Below are 15535 nucleotides of genomic sequence, written 5' to 3'. Positions count from 1 at the left end.
ACAACCACCCACAACCCCAAGTGACAAACATACTCCTAATTATATGACTCCCAATCAGGAACAACGATAACCAGCTGTCCCTGATCGGGGACCACACAGACCCACATAGAAATACAACACCCAGAACACACATACACAGACATAGTCTGCCACGTCCTGACCAAAACTACACAACAACACCCTCTGCTGGTCAGGACGTGACATTAATAGAACTCTATAATTGAATAAAGTTTAACAGACCTCTATAATTGAATAAAGTTTAATAGAACACTATAATTAAATAAAGTTTAATAGAACTCTATAATGGAATACAGTTTAATAGAACTGTATAATTGAATATAACTGTATAATTGAATAGAACTTCATAACTGAATAGTGTTGAATAGAGCTGTATAATGGAATAGAACTGTATAATTGAATAGAACCTCATAATTGAATATAATTGAATAGAACTGTATAATTGAATAGAACCTTATAATTGAATAGAACTGTTAAATTGAAAGAACAGTATCATTTAATAGAGTTGAATAGAAGTGCAGAATTTAATAGAACTGAAGAATTTAATAGAGTTGAATAGAATTGTTGAGTTTAATAGAACAGTAGAATTGAATAGTGTGGAATAGAACTATAGAATTGAATAGAACTGTAGTGTCACGTTCGTCGTAGAAAGGAGACCAAGGCGCAGCATGAGTATCGTTCCACATCTTTTATTTTAATGTGAAACTTTGCAAGACAAACAAAAAAACTATAAACAACAGAGGTGCAACATGCACTAACTCAAAATAATCCCCCCCCTCAACCCTGACCTACTCTACCATAGAAAATAAGAGCTCTTCTATGTCAGGACATGACATGTAGCGCTGAATACAACAGTATTATTTAATATAGTTCAAAAGAAGTGTAGAATTTAATAGAACTGCTGAATTGAATAGTAGAATTGAATAGTGTGGAATAGTATTATATAATTGAATATAACTGTTGAACTGAATACAACAGTATTATTTAATATAGTTCAATAGAAGTGTAGCATTGACTAAAACTCGAATAGTAAAGTAAACTTGAATAGAGTTGAATAGAACTGTATAATTGAATAGAGTTCAATATAACTGTACAATTGAATATAATTGTATACTTGAATATAACTCTATAATTGAATACTTTGAGTCAATATTCACATAATAATAAGGAATTCCAACAAATTGGGGTAAACAAAGATTCTTTCTCATTGACTCCCAGTGTAAAAGAATACTCTTTGTGGTTGATTTTTTGTTATATAGAAATAACAAAAATGATGAAAAGCTGCTGTGTTGTTCAAAGTACAAAAATCTTAAGGAAATGGAGTCTGCGAGAAGAGCCCTGTGTCTTCAGGCTATTCGGAGTGGAAGAGTGGGAAATAGTGGGGACCCAGTGTCTAAGAAGCCTACACGTAGCTATGTGTGTGTGGAAAACATTTCACCACAGGTAAGACATTTCATTTGTTTAGTATAGTCTGTTTAGTAACTTCACTCACTACTTTCACCTGTTGAGTCTGTTTGTTCGTGTTGCTGGTCTTGACTAGCTTAAAGGTCATGAACAGTCAAAATCATGTTTTTCATGAAATTGGATGATATTTGAAGGAAACCAGATCAAAGCATGATGACCAAAGTATGGAAAATGACTGTTGCTTCTATGTGCATTCATAAATCTGGATAATAAAGTTACTGGTCCCCTCCTATGTCAATTACTTGGATTCATAATCAAGGGAACAAGGTGATATCACCTTAACTCTTATTTTAATACACCAATGGTAAAATTATATTCTCTTACCTATTTTTAATAAGTACCGCCTTGTAACCAATATCGGAGAAGGTGTTTTTGCAGAGGGGCGTGGTTTATATAGCTCTACATGTGTCAAAATCTGACTGTAGGGCAGGGATTGGAACCAAAATTATTTTCCCATCTATCTTCTGAATCAAGCTTGTAACATCAGTACAGTAGCCTATACTTTGGAGGGGGGAGGGGCAGGTATCCTAAACACACACAGGTAAAGATTTTCAGACACTGAAATATGTTTCTGAGTGACAAAGTGAGGGCTTTGCATAGGCGCTTTGTTGCGATTTGTAGTAGGACAACTTTAAATAACCTTTTAAACAGTATGGATCACTTTCGTTCCAGGTTCCGTTTCTGTTCCTTGAAAACTTTTTTATTTTCCGTTTTTTGGTTCTGTTCCCTGAACCGGTTCCAACCCCTGCTGTAGGATGTCAGCAAATAAAATGTAAAGTTTACGCTATTCATCTATGGCAAAGACACTTATACACAGAATGTACAAAACATTTTTTTGCCCTCAGATGAGCCTCACTTCATCAGGGGATGGACTCTACAAGGTGTCGAAAGCGTTCCACAGAGATCCTGGCTCATGTTGACTCCAATGCTTTCCACAGTTGTGTCAAGTTGGCTGGATGTCCTTTGGGTGGTAGACCATTCTTGATTCACACGGAAACTGTTGAGCATTAAAAACCCAGCAGCATTGCAGTCCTTGACACTCAAACCGGTGCTAAAGTTATTTGCTGTGGCCCCTAAGATCCTCACAAACTTTACAGATGCACAATTGAGAGCATCCTGTCGGAATGTATCACTTCCTGGTACGGTATGGAATCACTGGTCACTTTAATAATGGAACACCAGTCACTTTAATAATGTTTACATACTGCTTGACTAATTTCATATGTAAACTCAGCACTCTCACTCTCACCTCTCACTGTCAACTGCGTTTATTTTCATTAAACTTAACATGTGTAAATATTTGTATGAACATAACAAGATTCAACAACTGAGATATAAACTGAACAGGTTCCACAGACATGTGACTAACATAAATTGAATAATGTGTCCCTAAACAAAGAGGGGGTCAAAATCAAAAGTAACAGTCAATATCTGGTGCAGCATGCCACCAGCTGCATTAAGTACTGCAGACATTTCTGGGGGGAATGGCCCTAGCCCTCACCCTCCGATCCAACAGGTTCCAGATGTGCTCAATGGGATTGAGATCCGGGCTCTTTGCTGGCCATGGCAGAACACTGACATACCTGTCTTGCAGGAAATCACGCACAGAACGAGCAGTATGGCTGGTGGCATTGTCATGCTGGAGAGTCATGTCAGGATGAGCCTGCAGGAAGGGGACCACATGAGGGAGGAGGATGTCTTCCCTGTAACGCACAGTGTAGAGATTGCCTGCACTGACCACAAGCTCAGTCCGATGATGCTGTGACACACCGACCCAGACCATGATGGACCCTCCACCTCCAAATCGATCCCGCTCCAGAGTACAGGCCTCGGTGTAACGCTCATTCCTTCGACGATAAACGCGAATCCGACCATCACCCCTGGTGAGACAAAACCGCGACTCGTCATTGAAGAGCACTTTTTGCCAGTCCTGTCTAGTCCAGGAACGGTGGGTTGTGCCCAAAAGCGACGTTGTTGCCAGTGATGTCTGGTGAGGACCTGCCTTACAACAGGCCTACAAGCCCTCAGTCCAGCCTCTTTCAGCCTTTAACGGACAGTCTGAGCCCTGATGGAGGGATTGTGAGTTTCTGGTGTAACTCGGGCAGTTGTTGTTGCCATCCTGTACCTGTCCCGCAGGTGTGATGTTCAGATGTACCAATTCTATGCAGGTGTTGTTACATGTGGTCTGCCACTGCGAAGACGATCAGCTGTCCGTCCTGTCTCCCTGTAGCGCTGTCTTAGGCGTCTCACAGTACGGACATTGCGATTTATTGCCCTGGCCACATCTGCAGTCCTCATGCCTCCTTGCAGCATGCCTAAGGCACATTCATGCAGATGAGCTAGGACCCTGGGCATCTTTCTTTTGGTGTTTTTCAGAGTCAGTACAAAGGCCTCTTTAGTGTCCTACGTTTTCAGAACTGTGACCTCAATTGCCTACCGTCTGTAAGCTGTTAGTGTCTTAACGACCGTTCCACAGGTGCATGTTCATTAATTGTTTATGGTTCATTGAACAAGCATGGGAAACAGTGTTAAAACCCTTTACAATGAAGATCTGTGAAGTTATTTGGATTTTTACGAATTATCTTTGAAAGACCGGGTCCTGAAAAAGGGACGTTTCTTGTTTGGCTGAGTTTATATATGACTGACCAGCTCAAATCGGTCTCATGTAGCAAAATGTGAAATCTTTTTTTTTTTACATTGGATAAAAGTAGAGACTCAGAGCTACAACATGGTATATCATACACTGCATTTTTGAGGAACAATGGGAAAGTAATTCTACTTTGAACATTGATAAACTTGTAAACCCACTTTTGAGATAAGGGCCTTTGAAAGTTTTGGTACCTGCTGGAGAGCTCTCCTTTGTCTACATCAATTCAGCATTGTTCACACCCTCTTAAGCCAGCCACATCCATCTCTTTAAGGATTCATATGTGAGGTCATGTGCTAAACAGTGAATAGTGTAGTAAAGATCAATACTAAAAGTGGTAGTAGCCTACAATAAGGAACAATTCTAGGTCAACAGTGTCCAGATAAAAACATGTTATAAATAGATGACACTTACCCCAGACACACTTGTCCAAATTGATGGTCATGTGAAAGAAATGCTATAATCACCCAGCCACATCCAGTGGTGGAAGAAGTACTAAATTGTCATACTTGAGTAAAAGTATAAATCATTTCAAATTCCTTATTTTTTTTTGACGAATAGCAAGGGGCACACTCCAGCACTCAGACATAATTTACAAATGAAGCATTTGTGTTTTGTGAGTCTGCCAGATCAGAGGTAGTAGGGATGACCAGGGATGTTCTCTTGATAAGTGTGTGAATTGGACAATTTTCCTGTCAAAATGTAACGAGTACTTTTGGGTGTCAAGGAAAATGTATTGAGTAAAATGTACATTATTTTCTTTACAAATGTAGTGATGTAAAAGTTGCCAAAAATATAAATAGTAAAGTAATGTACAGATACCACAAAAAACTACTTAAGTCGTACTTTCAAGTATTTTTACTTAAGTACTTTACACCACTGGCCAAATGCCTTCACACCAGTACATTAGCGTACTTTATATACTGTTGCACACACTTATCACATATATACCACACATAAGTTAAGGCCATGCAACCTGAGTTGAAACCTGAGTGAGGTGCACATGTACAGTGCATAAACAGATGCATGTGCCATATATTTAAGTGGTGGACACTTGATACGGTCACATGGTATTGTTGTGGTATGTCACAAATCATGTTATGACCGCACATAAATATTTATTTTACATAGCAATATTTTGCTAAGTCTTGCTAAGTGGATGGTCTCTACAGAAGGTGTAAACGGTACAGCCAAAAGGTTACTTGCATAGTAGCAATATAAGAAATGGATAGTGTCAATATAAAAAACATATACAGTATGTACAAGAACAATATCAATAACGATATCACTGATAGACGAGGTAGTTATATGCATTCAATCAGGGGTAAAATGGCTGAGCAGCAGGATAAAACAAAAATTGTAGCAGCAACGCATGTGTTAGGAGAGAGTCATGTGAATAGAGGCACTGCAGATAGTGCTGATGACTGGTCCATCCAAACCACGCATGAACAAGGGAATCTGCATTCGGAGAGCCTGTGTCCGTCCTGCCCTTGACTTTAGTGTAGGGAATGTGATGTCCATAGCTTCTTCGTCGCAAAACTCCCTGATCTTGTAAAAAAGATAGTTTGCCTAGCTGTGTCCAGTCCAGGTGGTGCTTTTACAGGCAGACCATCTATGAGCAGCATACCACCCTGATTACTGCCAGCAGCATAACACCCTGCATCCCACTGCTGGCTTGCTTCTGAAGCTAAGCAGGGTTGGCCCTGGTCAGTCCCTGGATGGGAGACCAGATGCTGTTGGAAGGCCAGTAGGAGGCACTCTTTCTTCTGGTCTAAAAAAAATATCCTAATGTCATTGGGTGCTGTCTATTGGATGGGATGTTAAACAGGTGTCCTGACTCTCTGAGGTCCTTAAAGATCCCATTGCACTTATTGTAAGAGTAGGGGTGTTAACCCTGGTGTCCTGGCTAAATTCCCAATCTGACCATCATGGCCACCTAATCATCCCCAGCTTACAATTGGCTCATTCCTCTCCCCTGAAACTATTTGCCAGGTTGCTGCTGTAAATGAGAATGTGTTCTCAGTCAACTTACCTGGTTAAATAAAAATGAGAGGAAGGATATCAGTGTTGTGCTGAAAGTGGTCCAAATGCTCCTTGGTGACAACACCAGGCTCCAGAGCATTGAGCTGTAAAAAGGGAATAACTATAAAAAATTAAAAGACATTACAACCCTGAAGAAAACATAAATTCCCCTCCCAAGTTTAAATAAGAATAACCTCATACAATGAAAATTATTGTTTACCTGAAGTGCTGCGACTGCTTGATCTGTGGCAGCGGCCTGAAGTAGGGAGTCAGGTGTTGTTGCCAGCCATAGCTTTCTAACAGCACCGTACCATCCTCCAGTCCAACCAGCTGTGGGATGTTGACCCCTGTCACAGTGCTGTCCTTCACAACACCAGCAATCTCAGACAAAGTGTTCACTCTGGTCTTTCTGAAGCGCTACTTGATGAGGCCGAAGCACCAGTCAGGGGCAATCTTGGTGTGGCCTGTGATCAGGAATTAAAGGTCCAGATTGTGGTGGAGCTTGTGCATGGTCCACCAGTCACAACACCAGAGCGCAAACTTGTTCTTGTTTTGGCCACTGCAGTTATCACAATTCAGGTTCACACGTGTTTTCCCAACTCTGTAATTGGTGAAGAAATGGCGCATGTCGTTGATGCCTGCGCTGCTGCTTTTGCTTGCTTGGGCCAGCTCTCTTTTTGATGACTGTATGACTGGTGGATTAGAGTCAGGCGTGTTCCATTGATTGATGCTGAAAGACAAATTCCAGATACAAATATTTTAGCATTATTATACAATAGATGCGAAATGGCATTCTGAGATATCATCAGTACACACAGTTCATATGGGTAATGTTAGTTCTAACGGCAAGCTTTAACTAGCAATACAACTGATTGTCATAGCTAGCTAAAGTTAAAATATGTTCAATGAGAGCTAGTTAGCTAGCTAACATTAGGCTATAACTAGCAATGCAAAAAGGCATTCTGAGAAAACATCACTAACGTTACTCACACTTCATACACAAGTTAATGTTAGCTAGCCAGCCAGCCACCTAACCTAAGCTAATGTTAGCTAGCTAACAGCAAGCTTTAACATGGGGTCTTTTGTTTAGACATGTCACGTTAACATTAGCTAGCTAGCAAAATAATTAACTATAATCCCAATCCATAGAGTAACGTTACCAGCAATACAAAGTGATTGTTATAGCAAGCTAAAGTTAGCAAGCCAGACATCTAACTCCAGCTGGCTAGCTAACAGCAAGCTTCAGCTTGCAATGAAAACAACTTTCTGCCAAAATTAGAAACATATACAGTTGAAGTCGGAAGTTTACATACACTAAGTTGACTGTGCCTTTAAACAGATTGAAAAATTCCAGAAAATTATGTCATAGCTTTAGAAGCTTCTGATAGGCTAATTGACATCATTTGAGTCCATTGGAGATGTACCTGTGGATGTATTTCAAGGCCTACCTTCAAACTCAGTGCCTCTTTGCTTGACATCATTGGAAAATCTAAAGAAATTAGCCAAGACATCAGAAAGAAAATTGTAGACCTCAACAAGTCTAATTTCCAAACGCCTGAATGTACCACGTTCATCTGTACAAACAATAGTACGCAAGTATAAACACCATGGGACCACGCAGCTGTCATACCGCTCAGGAAGGAGATGCTTTCTGTCTCCTAGAGATGAACGTACTTTGGTGCAAAAAGTGCAAATCAATCCCAGAACAACAGCAAAGGACCTTGTGAAGATGCTGGAGGAAACAGGTACAACAGTATCTATATCCACAGTAAAACAAGTCCTATATCGACATAACCTGAAAGGCCGCTCAGCAAGGAAGAAGCCACTGCTCAAAAACCACCATAAAAAAGCCAGACTACGGTTTGCAACTGCACATGGGGACAAAGATTGTACTTTTTGGAGGAATGTCCTCTGGTCTGATGAAACAAAAATAGAACAGTTTGGCCATAATGGCCATTGTTATGTTTGGAGGAAAAAGGGGAGGCTTGCAAGCCGAAGAACACCATCCCAACCGTGAAGCATGGGGGTGGCAGCATCATGTTGTGGGGGTGCTTTGCTGCAGGAGGGACTGGTACACTTCTCAAAATAGATGACATCATGAGGGAGAAAAATTATGTGGATATATTGAAGCAACAGCTCAAGCCATCAGTCAGGAAGTTAAAGCTTGGTCGCAAATGGGTCTTCCAAATGGACAATGACCTCAAGCATACTTCCAAAGTTGTAGCAAAATGGCTTAAGGACAACAAAGTTAAGGTATTGGAGTGGCCATCACAAAGCCCTGATCTCAATCCAATAGAACATTTGTGGGCAGAACTGAAAAAGCGTGTGAGAGCAAGGAGGCCTACAAACCTGACTCAGTTAAGCCAGCTCTGTCAGGAGGAATGGGCCAAAATTCACCCAATTTATTGTGGGAAGTCTGTGGAAGGCTACCCAAAATGTTTGACCCAGGTTAAACAATTTTAAAGGCAATGCTACCAAATACTTATTAAGTGTATGTGAACTTCTGACCCACTGGGAATGTGATGAATGAAATAAAAGCTGAAATAAATCATTCTCTCTACTATTATTCTGACATTTCACATTCTTAAAATAAAGTGGTGATCCTAACTGACCTAAGACAGGGAATGTTTGCTAGGATTAAATGTCAGGAATTGTGAAAACTGAGCTTAAATGTAGTTGGCGAAGGTGTATGAAAACTTCTAACTTCAACTGTAATATCTGAATCTGTTGCTAGATTCTTACCTGTATACATGGATGAAAGCTTCACGGCAGACTGCAACCCTTTTATCAGACATCCTGTGTTGTTTCAGTTTAGTTTGGCCCGTTGTGTTCCACTGATTTCAAAACGTGTTCTTTTCAGAGTGAGAGAGAGTCAGCATTGCATGGCACGATCATCATCCAGAAAGTAGTCCATCACAACCTTTTCCCACTGACCTTTGTGGATAGCGCCTGATGAATCCAGGGCAACGACGTTATTGAGAGCAGTAGTAACATATTTTCAGTTGTCCATTGCTAACGTTACATCTTTCGAAAAAACTGTCGTAGAAAGGATTATCTACGCAATACGAGCAGCTCATTTTATAGACACAAGATGCAACACCGCAGACCAATCCAAACTAATCTCTTGGCATGTCCAGCCCACTCATTATCTCAGCCAATCATGGCTAGCGGGAAGGTTGCTGCCTTTCTCTGTGGCCAAACCAACTCAGCTCGTAATTTAACAATTTTATTTGTATTTACAGATGATATGCAAGTTTGATATTAAGGCACATGAAAGTTCGAGAAGGCATTACTGGCAAAAAAACACATTTTGATAAAAAAATATTTTTTTACGTTCAAAAGGCTCTCCTGTGAAGTCATGACTTGCGACATACGCCTAGTTTCCTGGATCGAGTCACATCTACCGTACTCTATTCTACTGTATTTTAGTCAATGCCACGCCGACATTGCTCATTCTAATATTTATATATTTCTTAATTCCATTATTTTACTTTGAAATGTGTGTGTATTGTTGTGAATTGTTAGATATTACTGCACTGTTGGAGCTAGGAACACAAGCATTTCGCTACATCCACAAAATCTCCTAAATATGTATACTACCTATCAGGTATGAAGGTAAGACCCAGATGAAGACAATGTCAAATTAACAATGGTTTAATAATCCAACAGGGGCAATAGACAGGTCAAGGCAGGCATGGGTCAGTAAACCAGAAGAGGGGCAAAGGTACCAGACAGCAGGCAGGCTCATGTGGAGTGGTCAGGCAGGCAGGCTCAGAGTCAGTACAGGCAAGGGTCAAAACCAGGAGGGCGAGAAAAAATGAGACAGGGAAAAGCAGGCGCTGAGAAAAAAAAAGCACTGGTTGACTTGACAAACAAGACAAACTGGTAACAGACAAAAATATACAGGGGATAATGGGCGACACCTGGAGGGGGGTGGAGACAATCACAAAAACAGGTGGAACAGATCAGGGTGTGACACTAGATTTACATTTATTTAGCAGACGCTCTTATGCAGAGCGACTTACAGTAGTGAATGCATACATTTCATATTATTATTTTTTTCTTCCCGTACTGGTCCCCCGTGGGAATCGAACCCACAACCCTAGCATTGCAAACACCATGTTCTACCAACTGAGCCACACAGGACCCACACTACTGGTCAAAGGTTTTATAACACCTACTCATTCAAGAGTTTTTCTTTATTTGTACTATTTTCTACATTGTAGAATAATAATGAAGACATCAAAACTATAAAATAACATATATGGAATCATGTAGTAACCAAAAAAGTGTTAAACAAATAAAAAATATATATATTTGAGATTCTTCAAATAGCCACCCTTTGCCTTGATGACAGCTTAGCACACTCTTGACATTCTCTCAACCAGCTTCATGAGGTAGTCACCTGGAATGCATTTCAATTAACAGGTGTGTATTTTTAAAAGTTAATTTGTGGAATTTCATTCCTTCTTAATGCGTTTGAGCCAGTCAGTTGTGTTGTGACAAGGTAGTGGGGGTATACAGAAGATAGCCCTATTTGGTAAAAGACCAAGTCCATATTATGGCAAGAACTGCTCAAATAAGCAAAGAGAAACGACAGTCCATCATTATATCCTGCCTGTTTGGCCCTGTCCGGGGGTATCATCGGATGGGGCCACAGTGTCTTCTGATCCCTCCTGTCTCAGCCTCCAGTATTTATGCTGCAGTAGTTTATGTGTCAGGGGGCTAGAGTCAGTCTGTTACATCTGGAGTATTTCTCTTGTCTTATCCGGTGTCCTGTGTGAATTTAAATATGCTCTCTCTAATTCTCTCTTTCTGTCTTTCTCTCGGAGGACCTGAGCCCTAGGACCATGCCTCAGGACTACCTGGCATGATGACTCCTTGCTGTCCCCAGTCCACCTGGCCGTGCTGCTGCTCCAGTTTCAACTGTTCTGCCTGCGGCTATGGAACCCTGACCTGTTCACCGGACGTGCTTGTTGCACCCTCGACAACTACTATGATTATTATTATTTGATCATGCTGGTCATTTATGAACATTTTAACATCTTGACCATGTTCTGTTATAATATCCACCCTGCACAGCCAGAAGAGGACTGGCCACCCCTCATAGCCTGGTTCCTCTCTAGGTTTCTTCTTAAGTTTTTGGCCTTTCTAAGGAGTTTTTCTTAGGGAGTTTTTCCTAGCCACCGTGCTTCTTTCACATGCATTGCTTGCTGTTTGGGGTTTTAGGCTGGGTTTCTGTACAGCACTTTGAGATATCAGCTGATGTACAAAGGGCTATATAAATAAATTTGATTTGATTTGATCATTACTTTAAGACATGAAGGTCAGTCAATGCGGAAAATTTCAAGAACTTTGAAAGTTTCTTCAAGTGCAGTCGCAAAAACCATCAAGCGCTATGATGAAACTGGCTCTCATAAGGACCGCCACAGGAATGTAAGACCCAGAGTTACCTCTGCTGCAGAGGATAAGTTCATTAGCGTTACCAGCCTCAGAAATTGCAGCCCAAATAAATGATTCACAGAGTTCAAGTAACAAACATATCTCAACATCAACTGTTCAGAGGAGACTGGGTGAATCAGGCCTTCATGGTCGAATTGCTGCAAAGAAACCACTACTAAAGGACACCAATAAGAAGAAGAGACTTGCTTGGGCCAAGAAACATGAGCAATGGACATTTTCAAGTCCACACATCTGTCAGTGCTGCTGTGAACCGCATCACAAGAGACATGCCAAACGGGAGATGTATATCATTGATGCAATTTCAGTTGTTTGAGTTGCTTCATGTATCACCATATTTGCTTTAGAAGATTTTACTGCAACACTGATCACTGCATCCAAGTTGCTATACATGGGCATTTCAAAGAGATGTCAGTCAAGGCATTTGAATGAAAATTGCGTTTGAAAAAGGTGAAGTTTTTGCTGTGAGCCAATGGGCTGACCAAGAGTTGTTTTCCGCCAAGGCGGGCGGGGTCGTAACGTTCTATTCAATACTGACTGAGTCTATAGATTTCAATAGAACTGTAGAATTGAAAAGAACTGCAGAATTGAATAGCACTGTAGAATTGAACAGAACTGTAGAATTGAATAGAACTGTAGAATTGAATAGCACTGTAGAATTGAATAGAGCTGTAGAATTGAATAGCACTGTAGAATTGAATAGAACTGTAGAATTGAATAGCACTGTAGAATTGAATAGAGCTGTAGAATTGGATAGCACTGTAGAATTGAATAGAGCTGTAGAATTGAATAGCACTGTAGAATTGAATAGAACTGTAGAATTGAATATCACTGTTGAATTGAATAGTAACAAACATGATCACATGTACAGTATCCTATAGTTTAATTGAATAAATCTAAACAATAGTTGTGAATGTCACTGTCTAGGTACAGAGATGAATAAAGCTAGCCTTTCATGACAATTAACAATAGTTGTGAATGGCAATATCTAGGTACAGAGATAAAAGTGTACTGTAGCAATCCTTTGTAGATAAATATAAATGATTGAGCAAGGCAAACAGCAAGCACACTCCATAAACTGAAATTAGTGGCTAAACTGACGCTCTGTCTGTCTTTTTTAGAGTGATAGGCACCGATATGGACAATCTAAATTGATATCAGGGGCATTTGTTCGATACGATATCGATATATACATCGGTTTATACAAAACATTGCAACTGTGTGAAGGTTCACCTTTCTATTCACTTCCATGGCTCCCTGGAGGCAAGAGAACTGCTTGCTGATTGCCTGTTGGGCCAAATATATATGTTCTGGGGGCCTAACATCTGAGCAATTGTATTAGTATAAAATTAATATAATTTTCAAATGTTTTTTCACTTCAAATATATCTGGGTATTTGTATTACTATGTATTTTTTGCTAATCTTTATCAAGGGTGTCAATAATAGTGGAGGTTGTATTAAATGTTAGTATGTAGTGATTAAACAGTGAGGCTATCCCTTATCCTTTGTAGCTCAGTTGGTAGAGGATGGTACTTGTAGCACCAGGGTAGCATGGTACTCATAACACCGGGGTAGTGGATTTGAGTCCTGGGATGCAGGCATGACTGTCTGCTGAATAGTACATATTGTATTTGTGACTAAAGCAAATATTTCAAAATGAACTTTGATTTTGCATAAATTACTTAGATAGTGAAAAGATGAAGCCAATGAATGCACAATGAAAGGTTCTGAACATAAGACAGGAAGTATTACAACTGTGAGTTTTGTACTAATAGTATTGAAAATGTATCACTATTAAACAGCTGACATTTGCACCAAACACTGAGGACAGTGAGCCTGCACATTTCAAAGTTGTTTTGGTATTGGTAGCTTTTACAGTTTTGTCGCTACATGTGCCAGCGGAAAGAGAATAATAATATGTCGGATTTCTAAAGTTGTTATTGCTTTCAGAAAGCACATCTGACTCTAACTAATAAATGTTCCATCCTCTTCCTCGACTCTCGAAATGTCATACAACATATGTCAACATGATGGCGCTATAATAAAGGAAATTAGATGTAAACTTGTTTTACATTTGCAAACAGTCTTTAGTTGATAAACTATCTTGAATGATCGCTCTCCGTTTGGGTTGCTCAAGAGTCATGAGAAGAAAGAGTAATGAGAAGAAGCTCAGGCATGAAGGACAAACTTGATTGATTTGTACAAGTTCAGATATCTCCCTTTACGCTTTTAAAGCACATTTGACGTGAAAATCAGCGAGACGTGAAGATCAACGTGTGCCAATGCGCAATCGCTGCGCAAGGTCAAAGTTGTCCACAAAGAGTTCCATCAAAGATGGCGTCTCAGCGTCGGCAAATGATGCAAAGCGTAAGACAAAAACGATTTCTCCCTTTTGTAGACGTGCTTATTGATTAAAAAAAATCCAGTCTCATTGTGTTGTTTGAATAAGGTAATCTAACTCTCCAAAGGACAATTGAAACAACTACTTCACGGGCCCTGTGCGGGTGTGCCGCAAACAGCAACATCCGCCGCTAGCCTAACGTGGCTAAAAACATTGCTAGCTTAGTCAGCTAGCTAACTAAGTGTGTGTTCTTCACTTGGCAAGTTATATGTATTTAGCTAGTTACTATTTAAGGGGCGATTTTCTTAGCCACGGGTCAGTTGGGTTTTATCCAAATAGTAGTGATAGTGAAGAAAGGGATATTTTCTGAACACACTAACTTCGTTTTCTGCTAATATTACACTGTGAGCCTAAGTTTCTATGTGAATATTGTAGTTTCTATGGTCGTCAAAGCCTAAACTGAAGCAGAAGTCTGAGGAGACAATTAAGCAGGCCAAGTAGTAGGATAATTTAAATGGTTGTCAGAAAATTCTGAACACTAACACCATAGAATTAGGCTACATAAGTAGGATCGCTATGACTCTAACACAATAGCTAATGTCATTTTTCAATCTCCACCCTGGTAGCATCAGAGCTGGACAGATGACCTGCCCCTGTGTGAGATGTGCGGGGTGGGCACGGCCCCCAACTGTACCTACGGACCCGACGGAAAGGACACCCAGAGCCACCCCAACGAGGACGGACACTTCAGGTTCAGGTAACTAAGACACCTGAGCCTGATTCACACTTTAAGGCCAAACCCAGCTGTCCTGGCCTGGTTACATATCCACCATAGCTACGGGAACCATGCTGGAAAGGACCAAATAACAAAAAACATATTCAAGCCAGCATAGTTTGGCTTGGCAGTCTGAAAATGCTACTGGAGCTATGGATATGTCCCTGTATACCAGCATTGCCCAAACAAGGGGTTGTGACTTTTGAAAATGTGGTTGTTAGATACACCCCCCCCCAATTGCTTGGTTCATAGAACCGGGGTTACGGTAGTAACCTCTGTTAGCCACTAGATGCGGTTGTCAGACTACACAAACCCTCAAAGAATTTAAAAAACAAATCCAATTTTGATTAACACCCATATCTATGGGGTGAAATACCACAGTGTGCCATCACAGCAGCTGTGACCTTTTACCACAAGAAAAGGGCAACCAGTGAAGAACAAACACCATTGTAAATACAACCTATATTTATGTTTATTTATTTTTTTGTACGTGTAATGTTTAGTGAATTTTGTGTTTATTATCTATTTCACTTGCTTTGGCAATGTAAACAGATGTTTCCCATGCCAATAAAGCCCTTTAATTGAATTGTAATAAACAGAGCGGTTTTTATTTTCTTCCTACAATTGTGGCTCTATCTTTTAAAAGCTTTATGACCCCATTACTCTCAGAAACACGTTTGTGTCTGCTGTTTCCCTCTACAATGCCCACAAGCCTCAGTAGAACAGATTGGACAAGACCACACACTACATCAGACTTGGGAGGGTGGAACTAGGCCCTATCGTTCTACACAGAAGATAAAACAAAAG

At 40.3% G+C, this 15535-nt stretch overlaps 1 protein-coding gene across 1 annotated transcript; it reads left to right on the top strand.

Moving 5' to 3' along the window:
* The first annotated feature begins 13907 nt into the window (after positions 1-13907).
* On the top strand, positions 13908-15275 carry LOC100286586 (TGF-beta activated kinase 1/MAP3K7 binding protein 1). Its single transcript, NM_001146525.1, is given in 2 exon segments — positions 13908-13979; positions 14580-15275. Coding segments are annotated over 2 exon segments (168 nt in total). The 5' UTR covers positions 13908-13946; the 3' UTR covers positions 14715-15275.
* Positions 15276-15535: the final 260 nt, after the last annotated feature.

This window comes from Salmo salar, chromosome ssa12 (assembly GCF_905237065.1).
Source record: "Salmo salar chromosome ssa12, Ssal_v3.1, whole genome shotgun sequence".
In the NCBI taxonomy this organism is placed as follows: Eukaryota; Metazoa; Chordata; class Actinopteri; order Salmoniformes; family Salmonidae; genus Salmo; species Salmo salar.
Note: the sequence above shows the minus strand (reverse complement) of the source record. Positions and strands in the feature narration are given on the sequence as shown.